Source organism: Maniola hyperantus, chromosome Z (genome assembly GCF_902806685.2).
Source record: "Maniola hyperantus chromosome Z, iAphHyp1.2, whole genome shotgun sequence".
NCBI classification, from domain to species: domain Eukaryota; kingdom Metazoa; phylum Arthropoda; class Insecta; order Lepidoptera; family Nymphalidae; genus Maniola; species Maniola hyperantus.
Window position 1 is genome coordinate 1,201,268 of NC_048564.1, and position 26,810 is coordinate 1,228,077.

Genomic DNA, 26,810 nt, shown 5'->3' on the forward strand with positions numbered 1-26,810 from the left:
AATTTGCGGGACTTATACTGACATAATCATGTCTACGCAAAGAAGAAATCCTTTGTGGGGCCGAGTATTCGCTCATCATTCAGAAAGCTATAACATTTGCCATTCTAGTTTATTTTCCAAACCTCGTCGCTCAGCGACAAAACTAGTAAAGCGAGTCGTCGCCGGCAGTGTGAACAGTCAGAGAGCAACTTTTGATATTATATGCATCTCTTTCGTTTACACAGAATGTACATTTATTGTTTCTTGAGAGAGAAAATCGCCGATAGTAGTTTTCTCGCCGGCGCGCGGTCGAACCACTGCCTTAAGGAGGGTAAGAGGAAAGAAAATGAAAAGATGTTTGCATTTAGATTATGATTTATTTAACCGGGAATCGACCCAAACAACTCTGAGCACAATATCACCGACGAGTTCAACACGTCACACACTGCACTAAACATAATTATTATTTACTGAAAACATTCCCTAATAAATATTCTTTACTATCTACTTTAGGCATCACAGATTAATTATAATATAAATATATTATTGTTTTACTGTTACTACTTTATTACAAGTACGCTAGACTTTTTTTTAATAAAGAATATTAGCCATGTTAAATGACTAATATTCCCCTTTCCTCTCCAACAAAGCGTCAAGCTTGTGCTAGGAGTAGGTACAACAATAGTGCAACGGGCGGGGTTTGAACCGCCGACCTTTTCGGTTTTCAGTCAGTGGACTTTGGAAAGGAGTGCCTTTACCCGTTGAGCTATTTAGGGCTTATTTTGTAAGATTGCCGACGTGTTTTTGAAGCGACTTGATTTTTGGCGCCGTTAGCAGCAGTGAGCGTTATGAGAGCATACAACAAAGTATCGACACGAAGAGCGTTTGACACAAAGTGTCAATTTTAATTCCTGGTATGCTCGGTGAGGCGCTTCGAACACCATTGCTTCACATAAAGTACCTAACTGTCATTTTGTAAGGCACACCTGTTCCAGCGCACTTGTATGATGTCTATTTCAGTGACCGTGCCACATAATAGAAGCTGCTGACGGATTCGAAAGTCCAATAATTAATAAACAATACTGCCGATCTTTTTGGAAATTAGGTACATAACAAATATTTCTTAATTAATATTTTATTTAAATAACATGTATATTTTTCATTTAGGTATATAACATAGGTCTACATAAATATAGGAATCATCTGTGATTTGGCTAACTATTAGTATAATATGTATGTACTTATTCAAGGTATCTACTCGAAACAATGATATATTAGGTACATTACAAAATATAAATACGTCAGCTGATTAACCAGTTAGATGTAAATAATAATAACATATTTACTGTAACCAATTTGGCGAGGTTATATTAAACATCTAGTACATAATATAGCTCAAATAAACAGACGAATAATAATTATATTAAACTCGTCTAAATATAACTTACGGCCGGCCTTACACGGGCTGCTTGAAGTAGTCAGGATTGACTGCTTCAAGTTGCGACTGCTTAGTGAACTACAGTATTTTTCTACAGTGAATTTGCATAAATACATGGAACCGCTCGAGCGGTTGCAACTGCTCCGCAGCACGATGAAATTTCATCTGTGGTCAAGCAGCTGTCAGGAATACACTGACTTCTCGAGCAGTCGCCTGTCTAAAGTTGCAGTTGAAACCTACTGCTGCAGCAGTTGTCAATGGCAGCTTCAAGCTGTTGACAGTGACTTCTCGAGCGGTCCGTGTATTTTGACCACTGGTTATCAGCTCGAGCTGCCTGTGTAAGGTCAGCTTCAAAGCCGAAATGCCGTCACATCACGATTATCCCTAGGCAATCCTCAGGAACGCCAAGAGCGCGAGCCAAAACTTTGAACTCTGCCTTGTGAATTTATGGTACATTCGCGAAATGCCTCCAGTGCTGGAGTTCGAGTCCAAAGCCGAAACTAAAATTTTGCTTTGTTGGACTAGGCAGTAGGTACTGAATTATGTTTTTGTTAACAAACCGTTAAAAAACGTTAAACTTTTAAACGTTTGGTTTAAAAAACGTTTACAGTTTAAATAATATAAAAGGAAAAGGTGACTGACTGACTGACTGACTGACTGATCTATCAACGCACAGCTCAACCTACTGGACGGATAGGACTGAAATTTGGCATGCAGATAACTATTATGACGTAGGTATCCGCTAAGAAAGGATTTTTGAAAACTCATCCCCTAAGGGGGTGAAATAGGGGTTTGAAATTTGTGTGGTCCACGCGGTCGAAGTCACGAGCATAAGCTAGTAAAACAATATTTTTACTTATAAAAGAAAATTTGGTGCTAGTAAAATTTTCTTCCGCGAATGGACCAAAAACTCGTCAGGCGTAAGCCGGAGTTTAGACTAGGAAGTACTTCCTGTGGTGGCATTTCAGCTTTGAACTACTTGTATATCATAACAACTTAACTGAGTGTACTTATTTACTTATCCTATTAAAATGCCGTAACATTAAGCGTTCATTCGATCGGAAGAAACACCATAAGTTTTAAGTTTTAATTCGTTTAGGGGTAGGTACCTACTTTTCGCCCCGCGGAACGTCGTATTATATAGCGGCCTGGCTACGCTCGGGCGCTAACTAACGCGATGCTATAATGGACTACAGACTATCGTCACAGAATATATTATAATCTATCGTCTACTGACAAAACGCGACGCGAGTAAGTATTTTCAAAAATGCTATCTGTTTCACGCCGCTTCGCTGCCTTGTCCTCGTGAAAGATAGAGAGAGTTGCAAATCCAGTAGGCATTTGCCGACATTTTATTCTTGAAATAAGTTTCAAACCAAAGCTCGAACGTTTCATTATTTTAGTTTAGTTAAATTAAAAAAGAAATACTCGAGAAAGTTTTTAGGTCCGAATAATAAGGATATTTAGACGCTAGTAATTTTAACATAAGTAACCGATATTTCTTTAAAATAAAACGTACGAGCATAGTAAGTTCTTAATTATAACTATCTACAAAATTTTCTAAAAATTATGAAAATTTGATCATGTACTACCTACTATGTTTACAGTTAGTTAGTTATTTTTAGTATGTTTATTGTTTATGTTTAGTATGTTTACAGCGAGAAAAACCTTATCGCTTTTTGTATGAAAATTTACATCTCCTGCGTATCGTCATGTACCTACCTACTTACTGTTAATATAAAAATTATTTTATGCATAGATGTTTATATTACAACGTAGTTAATTTAGAGAAAATCTTTATTTTCCTTACAAAGTAGAAACCGTACTTTTAGGTAGTCGACGGATCGAAGTCATTAATCTTATTTTAATTTACGGATTGTGTAAGTCTTTACAAAATATCGCTTTAATTTCTTGAGAATACAACACATAATATTATGTTTACATTTTTGCAATTATTTTATTTTTTATAGCTACCCAAAATTTATTTAGAATTACATACTTACCTAATACTAAATCAATGACATCTTGAAAAATTACAGATTTTCATAGAAAATTACATCCCAGATTAGGAGTAGAATTTAAAAGAACCTTTCATAGTGACTAGCTAGGTAGGTACATCATGAAAGGTTTTTATAGTCCGCGGCAGGTTGAGATGGCAATCGGGGTATGAGACGGGGTGACGCCCCGCACACCTGCACGTCACCCGCGCTCGCCCGCATCGGGTTAGCGCAGGCTGTGCGCCGTGCGGGTGTGCGGGGCGTCCCCCCGCCTTATATCGCGATTGCCATCTCAACTTGTCGCAGACTATAGGTATTAGCATGCAAGTATGATGCATACCTACCTACGAGTAGGGTCTCTATTTCGTTTATCATTATTTCAAAACGGAATTATTAAACCCAAAAAACTTGATGATTATTTTCTCCCTTACGAATGTCCTAACATGACATTAATTCTCACTGTTAGTTTAATACTAAGTATAACTTATATCTAACTATATATCATTATAAACCGTTTTTGAAGATTCCGTAGGTATTCATATTTATAACTACTTTTAGATTTGCTTGCTGCGAGGTAAAGCGTTAGGTACATTTTCACCGTGAGCGAACTGCAAAGCGAAATAGCGAAATACCGGCTTTTTGTCTTAAAAACCATGATTTATGTGAATGGGGGGGTATCTACAGGTATAGTTTGCGACAGGTTGAGATGGCAATCGTGGCATGAGGTGGGGGGATGCCCCGCATACCCGCACGTGACGGATGGAACTTTAATTGTCCCGTGGAAACTCTTTGATTTTCCGAGACAAAAAGTTGCCTATGTCAACTTTCGGGACGCAAGCTACCTGTGAACCAAATTTTACATAATTCAGTTAAACGGATGGACCTTTAAGTGTCCCGTGAGAACTCTTGGTCTTGGATTTTCCGGGATAAAAAGTAGCCTATATCCGGTTCCGGAATGTAAGCCGGCTCTGTACCAAATTTCATCTAAATCGGTTAGGCCGTGAAAAGCTAGCAGACAGACAGACACACTTTCGCATCAATGGATGTAAGTAGCTAGGTATTAAGAGAAGTATCTTCGCGGCAGATCGCTCACAAGGTTCAGAAATGTGTTACAATTTATAAAATCACAGTGCGAAATACTAAGGTAATTATACCTAATAAATACCAATTCCAAAAATAATAAATAACATTTTTAATAAATAATTTTCTATAGGTAATAATTATTTATTTATTATTAGGTACATTCTGTAATACATTGAATGTATAATAGTACGCAACAGGTCGAGATGGCAATCGGGGTGGGGACGCCCCGCACACCCGCACAGCCCCGCGCTAACACGGTGTGGGACAGCTCGGGTGACGTACGGGTGTGCGAGGCGTCCCCCCGCCTCATCCTCCGATTGCCATCTCGACTTGTCGCGTACTATAGGCATAGCTTGTCAGTTTATTTAATTTATAAGTAAGTAGTTATGTTTTTAATACTTTGTACTTAATCAAAGCCAGGATGCGGTATGATGATTTAAAAAATACTATAAGTAGGTAATTTATTACTTTGCTATGCCGGTAAAAATAAATAATATTATAATTCTTTACCTCCTTTAAAATCTTAGTTAAAATGGTGTAAACAACTCCAATTATATTATTATAACTAAATTATAACATGAAATTGGGCAAATAAAGGCTCTTTCATTATTTCATTACTTGTTAGGTATTATTATGAACCATGAACGAAGAAGTCTTAGACTAAAACTAATAACTACTTACTAAAATACCCATGCAGTATATATAAGTGTAGATCATCTTATCTCGATCTGGCGATACGTCTGATCTATTGTACTTATTTATGCCACGGACGGTTCTACATTATTAGGCGTTGTCCTAACTTAATACAATACGACGCGACTAACGCGCGAGTAAATGACGCGACCATCGCGTGCTTGCGTCAAATAGAACGCGAATACGCAATCATCGCGCGAATGCCAATATTCGAGATCAGTATGTTTGATCGCGCGTTCTTACGAGTAAATTTCGCGCGAACTTGCGATGATCGCGTAATCGCGTTGTATGAGGACAACGCCTTAGAGGATGGCACTGACACACTAACAAGATCAGGGCCGTTTTTACCATGGCACGACCATAGTCCCCTTGTCTTATGGGGCTTCGAAATTCTGGAAATTATGCATAATATGTACCCAGGACGAATAAAAAAAGGATAATTTTAAAACTAAATCAAACTCACACTCGCTGCGCTTGCTCCATCTTTCGATCATTAGACTTTTTTTTACGTTTTTTGCAAAAAAATATGGATTTAATTTTTCTCGGCCCATCAGCTTTGTGTATTTGAGGCAGTAGACGGCCTTATACTTTAAAATTACTTAAACTATTTTCAAGGCATTATACTGGACGTATCGTTGGCGAGGATCTGACCTACGTCAGTGGAATTTAGCACTGCAGAGTGTGCTGAGAACTTGACGATGATGCCTTCGAGAGATGTCCAAGTCCCTACAACTAAGCCGAGGACTCCAAAAACTACGACTATGGCGTTCTTGATGATCATACGGATCCTTTCCGAGTCTGAGACGTAGTACCAGTACGTACAGCTTTGGATGAAGGCCGGGAAAGCCAGGCCTAAGGCAGACAAGCAGAGGGCGCCGAACAGTGAGATGAACAGGTCGAGCTCGGGTACCGCTGCCGCCAGTCCAACTGTAAAAGAAGAGTTGGTTATTTGGTAAAATGAAAAAGGCAGTGGTAGCGTGGTTAAGATTATGCCTTTTAGCCTCCTATACGAGGGATCACCTCCAATTACCAATTTGCTGTGACAATGAAAGCGAACACCATGAGGAAACCTGCGTGCCTGAGAGTTGTCCATAATGTTCTCAAAGGTGTGTGAAGTCTGCCAATCCGCACTTGGCCAGCGTCGTGGACTGTGGTCAAGTGTTTCTCATTATGACCCATCCCCATTAATGCAGCCAGTATTATAGGCAACATTCCACGCGGGTATGATTAGTATAGTAACTAGCTTATGCCCACGACTTCGTCCGCGTGTGGTACACCAATTTCAAACCCCTATTTAACCCCTTACGGGTCGAATTTTCGAAAATCTTTTCTTAGCGGATCCCTACATCATAATAGCATGTCGAATTCCAGCTTGATCCGTCCTGTAGTTTGAGCTGTGCGTTGATAGATCAGTCAGTCAGTCAGTCAGTCACCTTTTCCTTTTATATATTTAGTTTAGACGAGGCAATATTTTCAATGATAGTAGAAATGAACTTACACGTGACGAGTACAATGACAGTCCTCAGCAGATATTCCCACAGGAACCTGTGGTTGCTGTTGAGCAGGCGGACGCCGACGTACTCGTTCCACAGGATGTCGATGGCGACGTAGCAGGCCAGGCCGTGCGTTATGAAGATCGCGAATGCTAACAGACACTGGACCACGCTCGCCAATCTGAAATCCCCATTACATTTTAAGTACTAGTTTATGGTCTACGGGCCTCATAAGAAAGCTCAGAGTCACTCAGCGGGCGATGGAGAGAGCTATGTGCGGAGTTTCTCTACGTGATCAAAACAGGAATGAGGAGATCCGTAGGAGAACTAGAGTGACCGACATAGCTCAACGGGTTGCAAAGCTTCAGTGGCAATGGACAGGGCCACATAGTTCGGAAAACCGACAGACGTTGGGGTCTCAAGGTGCTGGACTGGTGACCTCGCACCGGCAGGCGCAGCGTTGGAAGACCCCCCACTAGGCGGACGAGTCGCAGGGAGCCGCTGGATGGCGGCGGCGCAAGACCGTGGCGTGTGGAAGTCCCTACAAGAGACCTATGTCCAGCAGTGGACGTCTATTGGTTGATGATGATGATGATGATGATGATGAATCTTAGAAATGAAAAAAAAGCTTACATTTCAGTCTCTGAAGGCAAGTTCAGCGTGATACTGCCCGCTGCTTTCTCGCCATACTGAAGGTATCCGAAGAGGCCCAAGCCCACGTACAGGATGATGATGGAGACCATCGCGCGGTTCAACACTCCGAACTTTCCTACGAACGATTTGGGAGTCTTCATTTCATTTTCGAGGGGCAGAATCTGTAATAAATAAGAAATAAATAAGTAATAAATAAAGCTGCGATAGCCAAGTGGTTTAGGACGTCCGCCTTCTAATCAGAGGTCGCGGGTTCCATCCCGGGCACGTACCTCTAGGGTGCCAGCCAGGTAACCTCCCAGTGTGCCTGGATGCTTCTGGTCCCTTTTGGACCATCGGGCATCCGAGGGGAAGAGCAGTATTCGGGCCGGCGCACCCCGGTAACATGGCTAATAATCTCTCTTCGGGGATATTGTTAGCCATGGCTGGAGGGAGGTTTCTCCCCGTGTCTTTCTGACTAGCAGAGGGCACAGTCAAGAGTGAATAGGCATCTTCTAGGCAAGCGCGCTCCATCTTAGGCTGCATCATTACTCGCCACCAGATCTGATTGCAGCCAAGCGCTAGTCTATAAATTAACAAAAAAATATAGACACTTACCACACCAATAGCTTCCAAAGCGAACAACACCGTGCCGAAGAACAGAGGGAAGTCTCCGATCTTCCCCGCTGGCTGCTTTCCTTCCAACGTAGGAGCTTCTCTGAAGATGTAGTACATGATGATGCCGAAGCTGATGATCGTCACCGCGTTCGCAATCGCGGAGAAAGGCGCCAGATACTTGAGGTCTCGCACCCAGTTTATCATGACCAGAGGGATCAGGATGTAGGTCATAACCTCTATGACTGAAACCTCTAGCTCGAAGTGCTTGGTCAGGACGTAGTGTATGTTCTCTGATACGAACACCACGTACACGCAGCAAGTGCCGATCTGGTAGATTAGTAGAAACGCGTTTACGACGTGTCTGTAACAATAAAATGTGGAGGGTTTTTTATTGAAAATGCGGGACCCTAAGGATCTAGCAAAGTGATCTAGCTTTAGTGTAACTTTTTTTTAATCTTTTTTTTTGATGAAAATCAAATGAATTTGATGAAAATTGATGACAAAGGCTACTTTTTATCCCGGAAAATCAAAGAGTTCCCACGGGATTTTTAAAAACCTAAATCCACGCGGACGAAGTCGCGGGCATCCTCTAGTATTACAATAAAACTTAAAGCTAGCCTTATCTAATTACTTTACTATACAAATAATGCCCGCGTGGAATGATGCCAAGAATACTGGCTGCATTTCCGCGTGGTTAGTTATCCCCCAACAGCAAAGACGTGCCGCCAAGCGATTTAGCGTTCCGGTACGATGCCGTGTAGAAACCAAAGGGGCATGGGTTTAATAAAAACAGCACGCTTCCATCTTTGACTGCATCATCACTTACCATCAGGTGAGATTGCAGTCAAGGGCTAACTTGTATCTGAATAAAAAAAATCTGTTGGTACTACTTAACTCATTTGTCATGAATGATTTATCAAACTAACTACTAGAAATAACTTACGCAGCATAAGGCGCGCATGCCTTGCACCAATCAGGTCCCTCGGAGAGCGCGGCCTCTGCTGCACCGGTGTACGTCAGGGAAGGCACCTTCCGCCGCTTGCACAGCACGTAGCACGAGTCCAGCAGCACATGGATGCAGTATGTGCATAGCACGCCTGTGACAAAAGGGTTGGCTCATTGACGCGCACAGGATCAACATGGCTAATCGACGCAGAAAATTGAAAAATAAAAGGTACCGGCTTTTTACCCGACTGCGGCAAAGCCCAAAGGAGGGTTATGTGTTTGACATGAATGTAAGTATGTGTGTATGTATGTATGTATGTCCATTCCTACCGCTTGTAGGTAACTACTGAGCGGCTCAACCGATTTCAATAAATAATACGTCATTACTCATTAGATTCGTATTGATGACGCGAGCTTCCTTATACGTACTACGTACAAACATACACTGCTAAACTCATAACCCTTCCTTTTGGTGTGAGTAAAAGCGCTCACCTATCACCAAAGTGCCCACTGTGCCCACCACGTAACCCGACTTGGCAAAGGCGTGCGGCATCGCCAGGATGCCGGTCCCTAGGCTCCCTTTCAACAAGTGCAGGAGGGTTTCTGTATTTCTGAAAACAAACATATTATATGCTGTTATACCTGTTACTGTTAAAAGTTAATACTTAGGTAATTTTTTTAGGATTCCATACCGAAGGGTTCCAATCTATACTCATGCAAAAAATCACGTCAATCCGTTGCACCGTTGCGACGTGATTGAAGGACAAACCAACAAACCAATAAACCAACAAACAAACCCACTTTCGCATTTATAAAATGGACTACTGATAGACGAGACGGTCTCCGCAACTTCGTCCACGTTAAGTTTCGGTTTTTTGAAATGCCGTGGGAACTCTTGAGTTTTCCGGGACAAAATGTAGCCTGTGTCTTTCTCCGGAATGCAAGCTGTCTCTTTACTAAATTTCGTCAAAATTGGTTAAATGGATAAGCCGTAAAAACTAACAAACAAACAGACAGGCTTCTTCTAGGCAATCGCGCTCCATCTTAGGCTGCATCATCACTTGCCAATTGCAGCCAAGCGCTAGTCTGTAAACTTTAAAAAAAAGACTGTCGCATTTATAAACTTTTTCCCTTTGTTAGTTCGGGCGCAGTACTTGTATAATAATTTTGTATGTAGGTAGCTCGGTAGACTGACCCTACAAATTGCCATATTTAAGTCTACGCTCATAAGGAAACATTATGTTTGCTATTTTAGTAGTAAATAGGAAAATCCTTGTCGTCCTGCGATACAGTCTATGTTATACTTACGTAAGTATGAGTACGTTACAATCAAAACTTTTATCTTTTCAAAACTACTTTTAGCTGAAAAACAATACAGTCAAAACGAATTTAGATGAATGTTGCGTCTTGTAGGACTCACTTCTACCACAGAACAGCGAGAGACCATGATAATATGTATATTTATGGTCTTTTTTTCCTCATATTTTCTACCAGAAAACCGCCTGATATTTATTTATATTTCAACATCGATGATATTTCAAGAGTGTCGATTTTTTTTTCTTTTATTATTTATATGTGGTCAAAATCAATCTACCTATGTAGGTAGCAGTGGCGTGCAGGTCATAGAGGCATAAATGCACTGCTTACCCCAGTTGAATAGCTCAATGCATATTTTTCATAATGACCTGCCAGTAAACAGGCTATTACTTAACTAGTGCCTACCCTGGCTTCAAACCCTGTGCACGCCACTGGTAGGTAGGTAGGTACTCTTACGAAACGTTTTTGTTCGTTTCTGAGTTTCTGATAGTGAACATGATGATATATTTTAGCGGGAAGTTTTGAACAAACAGAGAAAACTACTTCTGACAACGCGGCTTGGCAAGACTAGTTTTGACTGGTTATTTCTAGTTAAAAGTAGTTTTTACTGGAAAATTTTGACTGCAACAAATAGGTATATTACTTAGTATGGCATAAAGAAGAGGAAATTAGGAAGAGGAAACCAAAAGAAGGCTGTACTGTGATTCATCGGACGTGTTCTGAATTAATGTTAGTAGGTAGTCTCGCGCGACACTGGCACTGGGGCATAGGTCCAACATGTAGGTCTTAGACTCCTAGAGGCTTCATGAGATTGATGCAAGCACATCCTATCTACCTTCCAGGTAAAGAGGGCTTACTTTGCAAAGACATTAAATAAACAGCAACTCTTGTTATACTTACCATCAGATTAATAATAATCACTACCCATATTATAAAAACAAAAGTGTTTTTTTGTTGGTATGTCCTACATTTACGCCGTAACGGACCAACAGATTGACCTATTTTTTACATGGATATAGTTAAAGACATGGAGAGTGACATATAGACTACTTTTAATTCAGAAAATCAAAAGGTGCCCAATGGATTTTTAAAAATCTTAACCCACGCGGACTAAGTTGCGGGCATCAGCTAGTTAGTATTAAATAAGTATAAGCTTATTGTGATAAAAAGCTTTAAAGAACGAAAAGTTTTTCAATGAGTGAATTTATTTATTTTATGTGTAGGGTGTAGAACTGAGAAAATCATGTAAAGCGAGGTTTAGACTAGCAAAAACATCTTGCAAGTTATTTCGCAAGTAATTGCAGAACTGTTTACACTACGAGCAATATTATACATGTACATACATACGCAAAATTTTTTAATGAGTGAATTTAGTTATTTTATGTGTAGGGTAGAACTGAGAAAAGCATGTTAAGCGAGGTTTAGACTAGCAAGAACTACTTGCAAGTTATTCCGCAAGTAGTTGCAGAAATGTTTACATTACGAGCAATTTTGTACATGTACAATGTACATACATTTGTGATTTGCGGCAAGTCCAGCAAGTTACAAAACCTGCGGAAGTGAGCTTGACGTGTTGTTTACACGGTAGGAATTGCTTGCGGAAGTCAACTTCTGCAAGTTTTGTTGCTAATCTAAACCTCGCTTAAGTCAAGTTGGGTAATTACGTGGTAGGATGGTCTACAACGCGGTTGTCATAGGGCTCGTACTCCTCCACCTCCTGAAGGTTCTTCTCTTTCATGTTGACTAGGTAGATGCCCTTGTCACCGGGTTTCTTCTTTTCATCTTTTACGGGTGAAAGGCTGAAAGAATAGACGTAGGTTAGTTTAAAAAGTCTGCAACCAATTTACACACTGGCGGCACGGCACGGAAAGGCTTGTCGCGTGGTGACGATTGGTCGTGTTCGCAGTGCATACGCATAGTGACCACCGACAAAAATGTATTTCTGACGTATGGTCCAATCCATAAACGATGGCGGGCCAAGTCATAGTTGATGAATTTCTATGTTTCATACAAAAAATATAGATATTTCAGATAAGCTTAGTATCATACAAATCTGTGTTACTAACCACACCGATGTGGAAGTAGAAACTGGCAAAAGTTCCCTATACAGTGTATGCATCCATGATTTGAGAAACATTCATCGAAAAGGTGACGACAAAAAGAAGAAATGTATCAAATATCATGTAATCAAGCTGTTGAAGGAAATGGACCCAAATAGTTTAGTGAACTTCGTGGCACGGGATTTGAGTCAGCTTCCTCCTGTATCTTTTAATAATGTGGACATCACTTGATTGTAAAAGATCATATGTCAATTATGAAAACTGAGACTCAACTGGAACTCAAAACGCAATTCATTACCGAACTTAAAGAAATTCGTACATGCCAAGATCGTAATGAGAGTACTCCGCGGATATCGGTGTCACCGGAGAGAACGAATTCCACTTCGCCATCTAAAACGCTTGAGCCTGTAGCGGTACCATCGCCTGTAGGTACGCACACAAACGTACGTTGCAGAAATAGTGTATACGCCAAGTTATCGCGACATCCGTAGAGCGACAAGCGCTTGTATGCAAGGCGAGCGGCTTAGCACTGTAACTACTAACTTCGTGGCGGCGAGCGACGATCAAGAAAAATTCCTGAACTACCGCCTGAAGAAAAGACGGATTCATTTACTGCCGTGGTAAATAAGAAACGTAAATCAAAAAATATGCGTCACACTTCAGACACAGAGTGTAGAATACAGGCAGCTGATTCCCAGTGCTCCATATATGTATCACGAGCGAAAAAGTCGGTTACAGCAAATTATATCTTGGAGCATATTTCAGACAGAGGGGAACAATGCATCAGTGTTGAGCAACTTTCACAAAACTAGCAGATGCGACTTCGTCCGCGAGCTCTTTTATTTTCCAGGATAAAAAGACAAAAAAAACTTTGCAATGACCTAACGGGGTTTCATGTAGGTAATCATGAAAGCAAATCACTACCTTTATTTTAAATGCGGAAGTGTGTTTGTTTGTTGGTTTGTCCTTGAATCACGCAACGGTGCAACGGATTGACGTGATTTTTTGCATGGGTGTAAAGACCAGGAGAGTGACATAGGCCAGTTTTTATCCCGGATCACTTTAAAATCGCGGATGCGGATGCGAATATCCGTAACACCTTTGGTCTAAAGTTCGGAGTACACACCTCTAACTTTTCGGAGTAATGTGCATTGTAAGCAATTAAATATCCCTTGATTTAATGGTAAAGGAAAACATGTTGAGGAAACCTGCATGCCTGACAGTTTCCCATTTTCCATGACAGTTCTCGGCGCTGTGTAAAGTCTGCCAATCCACACTTGGCCAGCGTAGTGCTAAAGCCTTCTTATTCTGAGAGAAGACCCATACCCATGGTATAGTGTGGGATAGTGATGATAATGATGAACTGCCGTACCATAAGTCGCTGTCCTGTGTGGCCATGATATAGCCGTGAATAAGGACTGTAGACAACAGAGTCTATCGATTTTATTTATAATGCCGTGGACGGTCGACAGTACAAGTAAGGGAGGGCGTTTAGTGACCAATGCAATGCCGGTGCATAAATCATAAGCATTGAATTCTATGTGATAGAATTGATATAATTATATGTTGTCTTTTATATCTGCTGGATTACGGAAAAACTGCATCAATCATTGTTACAATCTCAATTGTTGTGATTGACTGAGTTTTACTAATATTATGAATGTTTGAATGTTTGTTACTACTTTATACTGGGATGGATTCGGCTGGAATAGAGATTGCTTATGCCCTGCATGAACACATAGATTACATTTATCCCGAAAAAATCAGAGTTCCAGTCGGGGCATCATCTAGTTAAGATTCTTGCTGCAGTACTTAGTAAATAGAGAGAGAGAGGGTGAGCCAATCAAAGGAGAGATTATTACACTGTCAAAATCTGGGACAGCTCTGTAGCCGGTTTTGAGCAACTCCGCACCGAGGGTTCCTTATTACTGTCGTATTTTTCGACATTTTGCACAATAAATCAAAAATTATTATGTATAAAAAAAAAAAAAACTGTTTTAGAATGTACAAGTAAAGCCCTTTCAGCCTTTCAGCCCTTACCCCATTTGGTATCTTACTTTGAAAATTGAAAATACTAATATTTTTTCATGAACACATTTTTTTTTCTGTGATGTATTTAACCACAAATTCACGGTTTTCGAATTTATTCCTTTACTTGTGCTAGAAGACCTACCTACTTACCTACCAAAATTCATGATTTTAGGTCAACGGGAAGTACCCTATAGGTTTTCTTGACAGACACACGGACAAACGGACAGACAACAAAATGATCCTATAAGGGTTGATTTTTCCTTTTGAGGTACGGAACCGTAAAAATGCGAAATGTCGAAAAACTAGCTTATGCTCACGACTTCGTCCGCTTTGACTACACACTTTTCAAACCCCTATTTCACCCCCTTAGGGGTTGAATTTTCAAAAATCTTTTCTTAGCGGATGCCTACGCCATAATAGCTACCTGCACGCCAAATTTTAGCCCGATCTGTCCAGTAGTTTGAGCTGTACTTTGATAGAGTCAGTCAGTCAGTCAGTCAGTCACCTTTTCCTTTTATATATTTAGATATGATACTTACTTACCTAGCTTCCAAACTAACCTGTCGCTATACAAATTACAAACGTCTGTTACAATAGCAGTTATCAAAGAACATTAAATTTAATTTTTCCGATAGATACCTATTTCAATATTCCACCTTTTATTTCTGTCTAAATTAACTGTATTTAAATATAAATATGCTTCTATTATTATTTTAAACCCATATTTTAAAAGTGTAAGAGAAATGCACATACTTAGTTTTATATTCCCGAAAATTGCACATTATTTTTTTAATATCACTGATCACATCAGAAACACAACTCTAAAGATTAACCATATACCTAACATTTAAATATTACTTAAACTAATAATAAACACAATTAAATATCTCATTCTTCTTTTTGATGTAAGTTGAATAATTCAGCTATTACACTTTCGAAACAGGGCACTAATAAACAGAATAGACTACATAATCCAGTAGTTATCGTAGTAATACGTAATAAAAACATATGGAATATATTTGTTATAGTTTTGCATAGATGCTAGTGTTATAGTTTTTAATATTAGGAACGTTTGAACGGCCAACTTACTCGGCATCACTCATCGCTCGCTTGGAAACGGTAAATGTTTGCAGATATTGATTTATAGATGTTTATTTCTGCGTGATTCAAGGCTGCATTTTAAGCGGTTGGAATTAGTTTTAAGTCGTGCCATACAAAGTTTAGAGTTCTAAGTAGGTGCCTAGAAAAGAACCTTTTATAATATAACTAGAGGATACCCGCGATTTCATCCGCGTGGATTTAGGTTAAAAATCCCGTAGGAGCTCTTTGATTTTCCGGGATATAAAGTAGCCTATGTCCTTCCTCGGGATGCAAGCTATCGCTGTACCAAATTTCGTCAAAATCGGTTGAACGGATGGGCCGTGACAGACAGACAGACAGACGGACAGACAGACAGACAGACACACTTTCGCTTTTATAATATTAGTATGATTGTATTTTACTATGCTTATCTGACTTTCGTAAGCGCTTGTGTAAGTCTAAATCGAAAAATAAATATAAAAACAAATACAAATACATGTTATAGTCCGATTCTGAAAATTCTTTCCCTGATAAATAAATATATCCGTGCCACCCGTGTGCTATAGGCTATGTAGGTCATGTGCACGAAGTCGTGGGTAAAAGCTAGTTCTCCTTATAATTACCCATTACGTATTCGCAGAAAGTAATGGCAATAAATAAATAATAATACAATGGGCGATTAAGTATTGACGTCAATATCAGCTGAATATTATCCATCCAGTACATTGACTTTATGATCCAGCAGCTGATCGATATCACGTACTTCACTATGATATCATCATGACCAACGCAGGTCTCTTGTAGGGACTTTCACACGCCACGGCCTTGCGCCGTCTGAATTCAGCGGCTCCCTGCGACTCGTCTGATGTCGTCCGTTCATCTAGTGGGGGGGTCTTCCAACACTGCGTCTTCCGGTGCGAGGTCGCCATTCCAGCACCGTGGGACCCCAACGTTTATCGGATTACGAACTATGTGCCCTGCCCATTGCCACTTCAGCTTCGCAACACGTTGAGCTATGTCGGTTATTCTAGTTCTCCTACGGTGTAGGCGACGCAATTACATTATTGTCATTCCTTTTTTATTTTTCTAAATAAACGAAAGAAGATTCGAGAACGCGCGGACTTTGACCACATTAATTTTATAATAGGCGCATCGCCTCAGTCAGCCAATGCACGCGATCGTGGCAACAGTCAGTTAGTTTCTCGAGTCTCACGTATCGAATAACCCAGTGTTTTATTTTATCGCCTACAATCGAATCTGATCCTTCCGAGCCAAATCTAATAATTATCAGCGATGTTTAGTACACCACCGATATCTATTAAAGACCGGGAAAAGTTACGTAACAGACTTGAGACCGTTTCTCAACAAATGCTCGCGTACGAAAAAGACGAGAATTTTCTGCCACGTCGCGCTAAAAGCAACATTACGCCGCGCAGTGTTTCTCCTTGTAATATGTCCACATCGACCAGACGGTCTTCAACGGCCCGAAGAAAGCAGCTGGAGCTGGAAGCTGCTCAGGCCAGGGCTCGAATCGAACTGGACCTAATAAACAGGAAACTGGAGGCGGACATAGCCGCCATCGACGAAGCGGACGTAAAAGCGCGCAGCGGCTCCAGTCGAAGCGGTCGCTCCCATGTGGAAGAGTGGTTGGAGCACAGCCAGGCACAGCCGTCACAGGTTCCTCAGGCGGAACTGGCGGCAGCAGCGACGGCAGCACAGACGGCACAGCTGGCAGCAGATGGCCAGTTACTCGCCTCTTCAATGCCGGTCGACAGCCTCCTTAAAGTGGCCCAGGCTCTTAAGGACATAATGGTTGCTTCGCCCTCCTCTAAAGAAGACCGACTACTAACTAGATTGGCGACTCCCAGGGACCTGTCAACATTCAGCGGTGATTGCATCGAATGGCTGCATTTTAAAAGTGCCTTCGAAGAATCTACTCGTGTGTGTCAGTTTACAGCCTCAGAAAACCTATGGAGATTACGCCGGGCGTTGAAGGGCGACGCCAAGGAAGCGGTTACTGACCTGCTCATCGGGAACACGTCTCCAGAAGATATCATGAAAACGCTGGAACTGAGGTTTGGGCAATCTGACATCATTATAGAAAACTTAACGTATAAAATTAAAAAGCTAGCGCCTTTACCAAACAACTATCAAAATGACTTAATAACATTTTCTACTAAAATTAATAATTGTGTATCCATACTACAAGCCCTAAACAAGGATGACTATTTAAGAAGCCCAGAGCTGGCCGCTGCGGTTGTCGCAAAGCTACCTAGCGTCATTTATTCGAGATGGGCGGACTACGCTTTCCCCAGGTTAAACAAGGGCGCATCGAAATTACAGTTGTTAGCGAGGTTTTTACAACAAGAAGCAGAAATGATATCCGTGGTGGGTATCACTCATAAGAAATTCGAATCCACTACATCAGACAAAAAGTTTGATGGAAAATCTCGCGCGATACTTTTATCTTCTAACTCAGATAGCAAATGTAAATTTTGCAAGAAAGGAATACATTTATTGCCAGATTGCAGAATCTTTAAAAGAGCTTTGCGTAAAGAAAGATGGCGATTCGTAAAAGACAACAACTATTGTTTTGGGTGCTTGCTAAGCGAGAAGCACGAGCGTAGCGCGTGCCCTGCTCCTCTTTGCAGTATAGATAGTTGTGGGCTGCCACACAGTGAGCTGTTGCACTTCAAAAAGCCAAAGAGCCAAACGCCAGCACCTGCAGCTGAGCCACGGCAGGCGCTCGAGCAAGACGAGACGCCGACTTCGAGCCACAGCTCGAGCGCCGCCGTGGCCCTCGTCAGCGAGCCGCGGGAGGACTCCGAGTTTCAGCACGAGGCCGCAAGGTCTCACGCCTCCGCGCCAAAGTGTGACGTGATGTTAAAGGTAGTCAAAGTCAATTTGTGTGGTGCTAGTGGTAAAATTGTGAGTGCGTATGCCTTGCTCGATGATGGAGCGGCAGTCTCAATGATGGACGCAGAACTTGCAAAAGAGCTAGGTTTAAATAGCTGTAAGTCTGAACCTATAAAATTAGTGGATGCTTTCGGTCTAGAAGTGTATCAAGACAACTGTCCTAAAATTAATGTAAAAATCTCAAACTGTAATGATACTAAATATTATAACGTTATGTTTAGGCAAATAAATAAGCTTAAGTTACCTATGCAAAATTTATCTATTGTTAATGAACTAAAATGTAAACATTTGTTAGATATAAGACAATTTGTATGTAAAGAATGTGTTATTCCTAGATTATTAATAGGGGAGGACAATTATTATCTTTTAGCCCCACTAGAAATATTACATGGTGGTAAAAATGAGCCTTATGCCACCAAATGTCGCCTAGGTTGGTCTATTCACGGTTGCTTCGGTCGCACTCACTCGCCGGTAAGTGGTCACACCTTTTTCCTCGACAGCGTCGACACAAAGGTAAGCAGCGACATCGATGAATTGAACGAGTTAATAAAGCAATCGTTCGAATTTGACTCCATAGGAATTTCGACCTTACGCCGAGAGAATAAGGCACACTTAAGAGCCGTAGAAATATTGGATTCTACAGCTCGATATTTAGGTCAACGATGGGAGGTAGGTTTACCCTTTTGCAAGGAAACGTTTACTATGCCCGATAGTTATGAATACGCACGATCTCGCTTGCGCGGCATAATAAAAAAATGCCAAGCGGACAGTGCGTATGCTGATAGGTACCGGCGAGAGATGAAGAAACTCTTCACTAGCGGCTATGCTCGAGAACTAGATGATGAAGAACTTTCGGCTAGTCACGTATGGTATCTCTCACATTTTGGGGTTCAAAACCCCAATAAGCCCGGTAAACTCAGGTTAGTATTCGATTGTGCTGGAAAGGTGAAAGGTGTATGCCTAAATGACCTCCTGTTAACTGGCCCAGACCTTTATAATTCGTTACTCGGCATCATGTTAAGATTTCGCGAACATGCATTTGTATTGATAGGAGACATAAAAGAAATGTTCCTACAAATAAAAATTAGGCGCGAAGATCAAAATCTTTTAAGATTTTTATGGCAAGAAAATGTAAATGCACCAATTAAAGTTTGTACCATGGAAAGTCTGATTTTTGGCGCCACCTGTTCACCTTTCATAGCGCAGTATATTAAAAATAAAAATGCGCTAAAATATCAAGACTTGTATCCCGAAGCAGTCGACGTCATAGTTAACAATCACTACATGGATGATTGTTTACATTCATGCGCCAGCGAAAGTCAGGCTATAGAATTAGTGCGAGACATCACGATGATTCATAAGCAGGGTGGGTTCGAAATAACGCGCTGGTCGAGTAATAGTAAACAAGTGCTACAGACGATACCTCCCGAGGCGCTCGCGCCGACTGCAATCGAGTTCAAACACGGATCTAATAATACCATGGAGCGCACACTCGGTTTGATGTGGTATCCGAGCGATGATTCGTTTGGGTTTAAAATTTCTTTAGATCGAGTACCTAAGAATGTTTTAGACGGAATCGAACCGCCTACTAAAGCAAAAATGCTTAGTATTATTATGTCTGTGTATGACTTGCATGGTTTCTTATCTCCATTTATAATAAAAGGTAAGATTATTTTTCAAAATGTACACCGAAGTGGCGTCGATTGGAATTGCCGCATCCAACCCGACGAGCATACCGCATGGGTGAGCTGGCTGAATGACTTGAAGCGCCTCGATGCGCTCCGCATTCCGCGCTGCTACAGTGACGCGGGCGCGTGGACAGACTGCTATGCACCGAATGAGCCATCAGGTAACGATAATGAGATTTTAGAGCGACAAATGCATATTTTTTGTGACGCTTCTACCAAATCGTTCGCGGCTGTAATATACTGGCGATTTAAACGTTCGGACGGACACGTTCTTGTATGTTTTGTTGCTAGTAAGAGCAGGGTTAGTCCGCTGCGGCCTGTGTCTATACCTAGGCTCGAACTTCAGGGAGCGCTTTTAGGGGCGCGCTTAGCGAGAACTATTGAAGCCGAGCACAAAGACACGAGGCCTACTAAACGTTACTTCTGGTCGGACTCCAGCACTGTACTGCAATGGATCCGCAGTGATCCACGCAACTATAAACCTTACGTCGCTCATCGTTTGGGCGAGATCGACGATATAACTAAATCGTGCGAGTGGCGGTACGTACCGACTAAACTTAACACGGCTGATTTAGCTACGAGGGAAGACTCTCCACCGCTTACGTATTCTGATGCTTGGTTTCAAGGTCCTTCTTTCTTACGTCGTCCTGAAGAGGATTGGCCCAAGGATCGCAAGTTCACCAAACTGGCGGAGGAGGTTAAGTGTGAAGAGAGGTCTGTACACGCGGTAAGTAGTGACCGCTCGGAGTTATTTTTGCCTAATGAAAACAACATCTCGAGTTGGATCACTCTCGTACGCGCCACCGCAAGGGTTTTGTTCTTCATTAGAAAATGCCAGCGTAAAGATGTGAAGCTTGATGTTTCTCTAATGAAGGAGGCAGAAGAACTACTAATAAAAAAATGTCAATCTGACTCATTTGGAGCTGAGCTGGCCTGCTTAAAACAAGGTAAGCCGCTGGCGAATAATAGCCGTTTGTTGCAGTTGTCACCCTATGTGGACGATGGCATTTTACGTGTTGGTGGCCGAATCGACAAGGTTAGTGGTGTAGAGCGAGCTACTATGAGACCCGCCATTTTGGATGGCCAACATCGCATCTCCCGTCTCTTAGTCGAATATCACCACAAGAAGGCGTTGCATGGCGCTAACGAGCTCGTCGTAAATCAGTTGCGACAACAGTACTGGATTTTAAAGCTCAGACCTACTGTTCGCACGATAAGCTCGCGTTGCTTGTTCTGTCGGTACCGACGTGCAACCCCTCAGCCGCAACGCATGGCCGAATTACCAGGTGCAAGACTGCAGCACAATAGACGACCTTTCAGTTATTCTGGAGTTGATTTTTTTGGCCCTCTCGAAGTCACAGTCGGTCGCAGAAGACTTAAGCGGTATGGTATGCTCTTTACTTGCCTTACTGTTCGAGCGATTCATATTGAATTAACCGAGGATCTCACGGCTGATTCCACGATCCTTGGGCTCAGGAGGATGGCAGCTCGCCGAGGATTGCCACTGGTCCTTTACTCAGATAATGGTTCGAATCTACGAGCAGCAGATGCTGAACTTAAACGCAGTCTAGAGGAGCTGAACACCAGCGTTTTGCACGAAGACGGAGCTGTCAGAGGAGTAGAATGGAGGTTCATACCTCCCGGGGCCCCAGAGATGGGCGGGGCCTGGGAGCGAATGATCCGCACGGTAAAAACAGCCCTAAAGGTAGTCCTAAAACATCGTGCACCGCACCCGGACACGCTCGTTACCTTGTTGGCGGAGGTGGAGGCGCTGGTGAACAGTCGGCCGATAACTCACGTATCGACCGATCCTAACTATCCTGAGGCTTTAACGCCAAACCATTTCTTAATAGGCACATCATCCAATGGACCTACTTTCGGTAAGTACGATGATAAGGACCTGTGCCTAAGAAAGCGCTGGCGAATAGCACAACGCCTGGCGGATATGTTTTGGAGTCGCTGGGTTCGTGAATACCTGCCAACCCTCCTGCCCCGTCAAAAATGGACCCAGGAGGGTAGGTCGTTACAGGTAGGGGACTACGTAATCTTAGTCGAACCAAATCTCGAACGTAGCAGCTGGAGGCACGGCGTAGTGAGTGCGACCCACGCGGGCGCGGATGGACGAGTCCGTATTGTTGATGTGCGCACGCGCACCGGGTCGCTGCGTCGGCCGGTGACGCGCGTCGCCTTATTGTCCCCTCAGGATAGTATTTAGTACTAACTAGTTAGCACTAAGGGGGCAGATAATGTAGGCGACGCAATTACATTATTGTCATTCCTTTTTTATTTTTCTAAATAAACGAAAGAAGATTCGAGAACGCGCGGACTTTGACCACATTAATTTTATAATAGGCGCATCGCCTCAGTCAGCCAATGCACGCGATCGTGGCAACAGTCAGTTAGTTTCTCGAGTCTCACGTATCGAATAACCCAGTGTTTTATTTTATCGCCTACATACGGATCTCCTCATTTCTGATTACTGGGGAGCGCCCCGCACACCCGCACGTCACCCGCGCTATCCCACACCGGTTTAGCGCAGGGGCTTGCGGGCGTGCGAGGCGTCCCCACCCCTATTGCTATCTCGACCTGTCGCGTACTATAGGTATGTCGATCAGTAGGGCGATTGTCTAAAACCTGCGTCAATCATTATTACAATCTCAATTGTTCTGCTTGGCTGAATTTGTGCGATTCTTGTTGCAACAATGCATTGTGGCCAATAGTGAGCGAGCATTAACCAATCAGAGATGATTGCGATCGTGACATTGTAGCTGTCAAACAACCGCGGTAGGGCCACAGGATCTAGCTTATAGCTCTCATCTCATGTCGATCAGGGTCTTTACATACCTTTGTGGCAGGAAGTCATCTGGCTCGAAGGAGGGGTTGACCATGGGCCCACTTTGTCTGCGAGCCCATTCTTCCGCTTCCTGAAACAATTAGACCATATTCTTTAATACTTGCGCAAGTCTCTAACTGGCTTAGGCAGTAATCGTTAATCTTTCTATGACTGTAATTCTAAGAGTAGGTAGTATGCCTCATGTGAAAGTGTTTGTTTGTTGGTTTGTTGATCTAATTTTCTGTTCATTATGAAGCATATATCTCTATCTACGCGAGCAAGCATCGTTTGAGTAAAATTCAAATAAAATCCTCGCTTACTTCTAAAACGTAAAGTAATATACCTATAGCCTATGTCCTTACTGTACCTTATACCCTATCCTAGACACATTGACTTATATATTACTTCATTGAACAAACAAAATGGCACCTCCACCAAAAAAAATGCAACCTCAGTGGCGTCTGGTTTTCAAACGGGTCGTTCATTAGTATCTAAGAGGTGGCGCTGATTTATTTGGTTCCAAAACCGCGAAAAATTTTGTTCGCTTGGGCATATCTTGTCATTTATATCGATGCTTATACCAAAAAATTTTACATCGTCTACACAAAGATATTTCTTGTCTTGAGGCATTTATTCGGCCCACTGGCATAATTTAGTAGATAGACAAGATCACAAGAAGAAGCATTTTTAAGAAATTATGATGAGTTAATGTAATTATAGGCCGGGCGGATCACAGCAGTTATTTTTATCAGCCGCATCAGGAAGTGCGAAGATCGCTTTGTTGATCATCCCAGAATGGCGTATTCAGCGATATAAAATAATATGTTTCACTAGATGCGGCGCTTCATAGTAACAACAAGAACTTGTAACTAATAGGCTAGTTGACACTTTTTTTAAGTAGGTCTTAAATGGTTAATATTTGTCCTATTAGATCAAAAAAATTAACACTATATTTTTTTGCGCCCTAAAAACCGTAAAACTTTAATTTAAAAATATATTTTTCTTAGACAGGTGAAAACACTGTCGGCCATGTTTGGCCGATAGATTATCTGTGCTCTGACGTCATGCATTTGTAAACAACAGCATAACCTCCCAAAGTTTAATAAACATGACTTCTATACTAGTTTACTTGAAAAATATAGTAATTATCATTATTGTATCATCCGAGAATGTAAAAACGCATCGACAAAGACCACAGGAAAGTTGTGGATGAGAGTGCCCAGTGAAATAAATATACGTAACACGCGAAGACTTGCTTAAAGGGATCCTATATGACTAACGACTTCAACCCAAATTTATTTTTGCAAACATCACTTTGTTGTAAGTCTTACTTAATAACTTATTCAATTTATAAAGAGAAAACGATAATTTTTTACGTTTACTATGAGTTTTTAGAAATATATCAAAACTAGCTTATGCTCGTGACTTCGCCCGCGTGGACTTTAAATTTCAAACCCCCATTTAACTCACTCAGGAGTGGAATTTCAAAAAATCCTTTCCTAGTGAATACCTTCTCTTTACCTACAAAGAACACACCCACCAAATTTCATGTATCTAGGACCAGCTGTTTAGATGTTAAGTCTGTGCGTTGATATATAAGTTAGTCAGTCAGGACTTTAAATTTTATATGTATGGATACTACGTTAGTCCACGCGTGACATAGGGATGACATTTTTTTGTTTACATATTGAATGACGTCACATCATGACTGACAGCGTTTTCTGCGTTTCAAATAAAAATAAAAACTGTATTTTTTTAAATTGGATTTATATATCCATCCTGCGTTTTTAATAATTGTTATTGATATATTTCGTTGTCTTAAGCAAAATACTATAATAAATAATCATTTATTGGACGAAATTATGGATATGAGTCAAGTAGCCTATTCTATATCAATAATTTGTAAAATAATTGATGTATTGTTAATAAATTAATAACGTTAACTTGAAACTAATACTACGCGTATTCTTATTAATTCTTCACGCGCATTAGTCTGAGAAAAATCCCGCAACAAACGCAACTCTGTATTCTTTTTATTATCACCATTTACTAACACTAAGTCATCATCATCATCATCATGATCAACCCATCACCGGCTCACTACAGAGCGCGGGTCTCCTCTCAGAGTGAGAAGGGTTTTGGCCATAGTCTACCACGCTGGCCACTTGCGGATTGGTAGACTTCACACACCTTTGAGAACATTATGGAGAACTCTCAGGCATGCAGGTTGTTCTCGATGTTTTCCTTCACCGTTAAAGCAAGTGATATTTTATTAATTAAAACGCACATAATTCCGAAAAGTTAAAGGTGCGTGACCGGGATCGAACCCCCGACCTCCGATTAGAAGGCGGACGTCCTAACCACTAGGCTATCACTGCTTCGTACACTAAGTATATAACTTAAAACCTAAGTACACTAAGTATATAACTTAAAAACTAAGTTGCTTTAACAGCTTTGATAGTTCAAAGCTGTTAAAGCAACTCATTCCCAAACTTTCTTATCTTTTTTGAATAAGTTTACGTTTTATATATCTAAACTTTGAACTTGTTGAGAGACATCTCCAATAATATTATGTCTTCTGGAAATAAGCTCCACTGACTTAATTTTATTAGATATTCGAAACCTCGCACAGCCTTGGGGAAAAACTGGAAACTTACCGTGGAAAATTTTAAATCTATACTTATCTAGAAATATTTACTTGTGTATCTAGGTATTCATAGTTTTTACGAGATTCTAATTATAAGATCAGGAGTGGATCTGTGAGTAGAATGTCAATAGATTGTTGAACCTTCACAAATAACTTGTTTACGCCATAAAAGCCTATCGCGTATGTACCCACCCACAGTCAGCTAAGTGCTAAAGTAACTAACTTTTAAGTAAAGAGTAATTTTTAGTATTTACATTTATATGGAAACATTATTTGAATGACCAAAATAATTCTTTGCTTCCAAGAAATTCGCGATGACCGTCGCGCGTCGTGATGTATTCATTTGAATTTATTGATTTTCTATTTACATCTTTAATTAGGTAGTATCTTCTAATTGGATAAAGGTTTTAAAGATAGATTTAGGTAGAAAATGGTTTTTGTTCAGCGATGTTTTAATGACTTGAATAATTTAAAGCTAGCTACAGTAGCCGCCAAGAAATATTGTACACGAATGAGATTAAGGCTGGCAATACGCGTCAGGTTTAAGGCATTTACTATACCTACTGATTCGGAATGCCTTTCCTACCGATAAGAACTAGCAAGTAACTCGGTAGTTGCTCTTTTAAAAGATTTGATATACAATATTATGCCATCAGTAGCCTTATTATAAATGCGAAAGTGTAAGGGTATATATAGATAAAGACCTGGAGAGTCACATAGGCTACTTTTTATCCCGGAAAATCAAAGATTTTTGGCGTCAAGACGACTAGATATGCAATAAGTAACAGTAACACGCATCTTTTCTTTTTGCTCCGTGCACAAGCACACGGGACGATAGCTCGGAAACGACCAAAACCTGACGCGTGTGCAAGTATCGGACGTGTATCGCCGTGCCTTCAGGTAACCTGACCGTATCGGTCCTGATGCAAAAACCTGACGTGTATTGCCGGCCTTAGAATGAGATTTCGGCTTTGTAGAGCGTTGTCTCTGTCACTCATACCTATGTGACGTTTTATCGGTCTTAGCGACAGAGACAACGCTCTACGATACCGCTATCTCTTTCTATAGGTTGAAGGTTTTCTGCCGGGTACTGGAAGAAGAATTTGGGCCGATTACTTGATAGGATTACTCGCTTATCAATAAATAATACATACTTAGATTATGTAAAGAGACAGCTAATTTTGTATAACATAACTAAAGGCTATTTTACCCGCACCAATCGGTACCGACCCGCACCGATCTGTCAGTAGCGGAAACCCGCTTCACTATGCAAACACCCTTACACCTTAGCTAGTGCGCCAAGTAGGCAGATAACAGATCGTATTACCAATATACCTACCTTGTTACAATTTACTCAGTCAG

General features: G+C 41.2%; 1 protein-coding gene across 1 annotated transcript in view; it reads right to left on the bottom strand.

Moving 5' to 3' along the window:
• Positions 1–334: 334 nt before the first annotated feature.
• The window catches only part of LOC117995492 (proton-coupled amino acid transporter-like protein CG1139), a 71,498-nt gene continuing 45,022 nt past the window's right edge, over positions 335–26,810 (bottom strand). Inside the window, exons 2-9 of the mRNA XM_034983501.2 lie at positions 22,813–22,892; positions 11,858–11,992; positions 9,369–9,487; positions 8,875–9,028; positions 7,932–8,292; positions 7,317–7,498; positions 6,689–6,864; positions 335–6,117 (exon numbers count right to left, since the gene is read on the bottom strand). Of these exons, the coding sequence (XP_034839392.1) occupies positions 5,801–6,117; positions 6,689–6,864; positions 7,317–7,498; positions 7,932–8,292; positions 8,875–9,028; positions 9,369–9,487; positions 11,858–11,992; positions 22,813–22,892 (1,524 nt within the window). The 3' untranslated portion in view covers positions 335–5,800. The remainder of the gene's footprint in view (positions 6,118–6,688; positions 6,865–7,316; positions 7,499–7,931; positions 8,293–8,874; positions 9,029–9,368; positions 9,488–11,857; positions 11,993–22,812; positions 22,893–26,810) is intronic.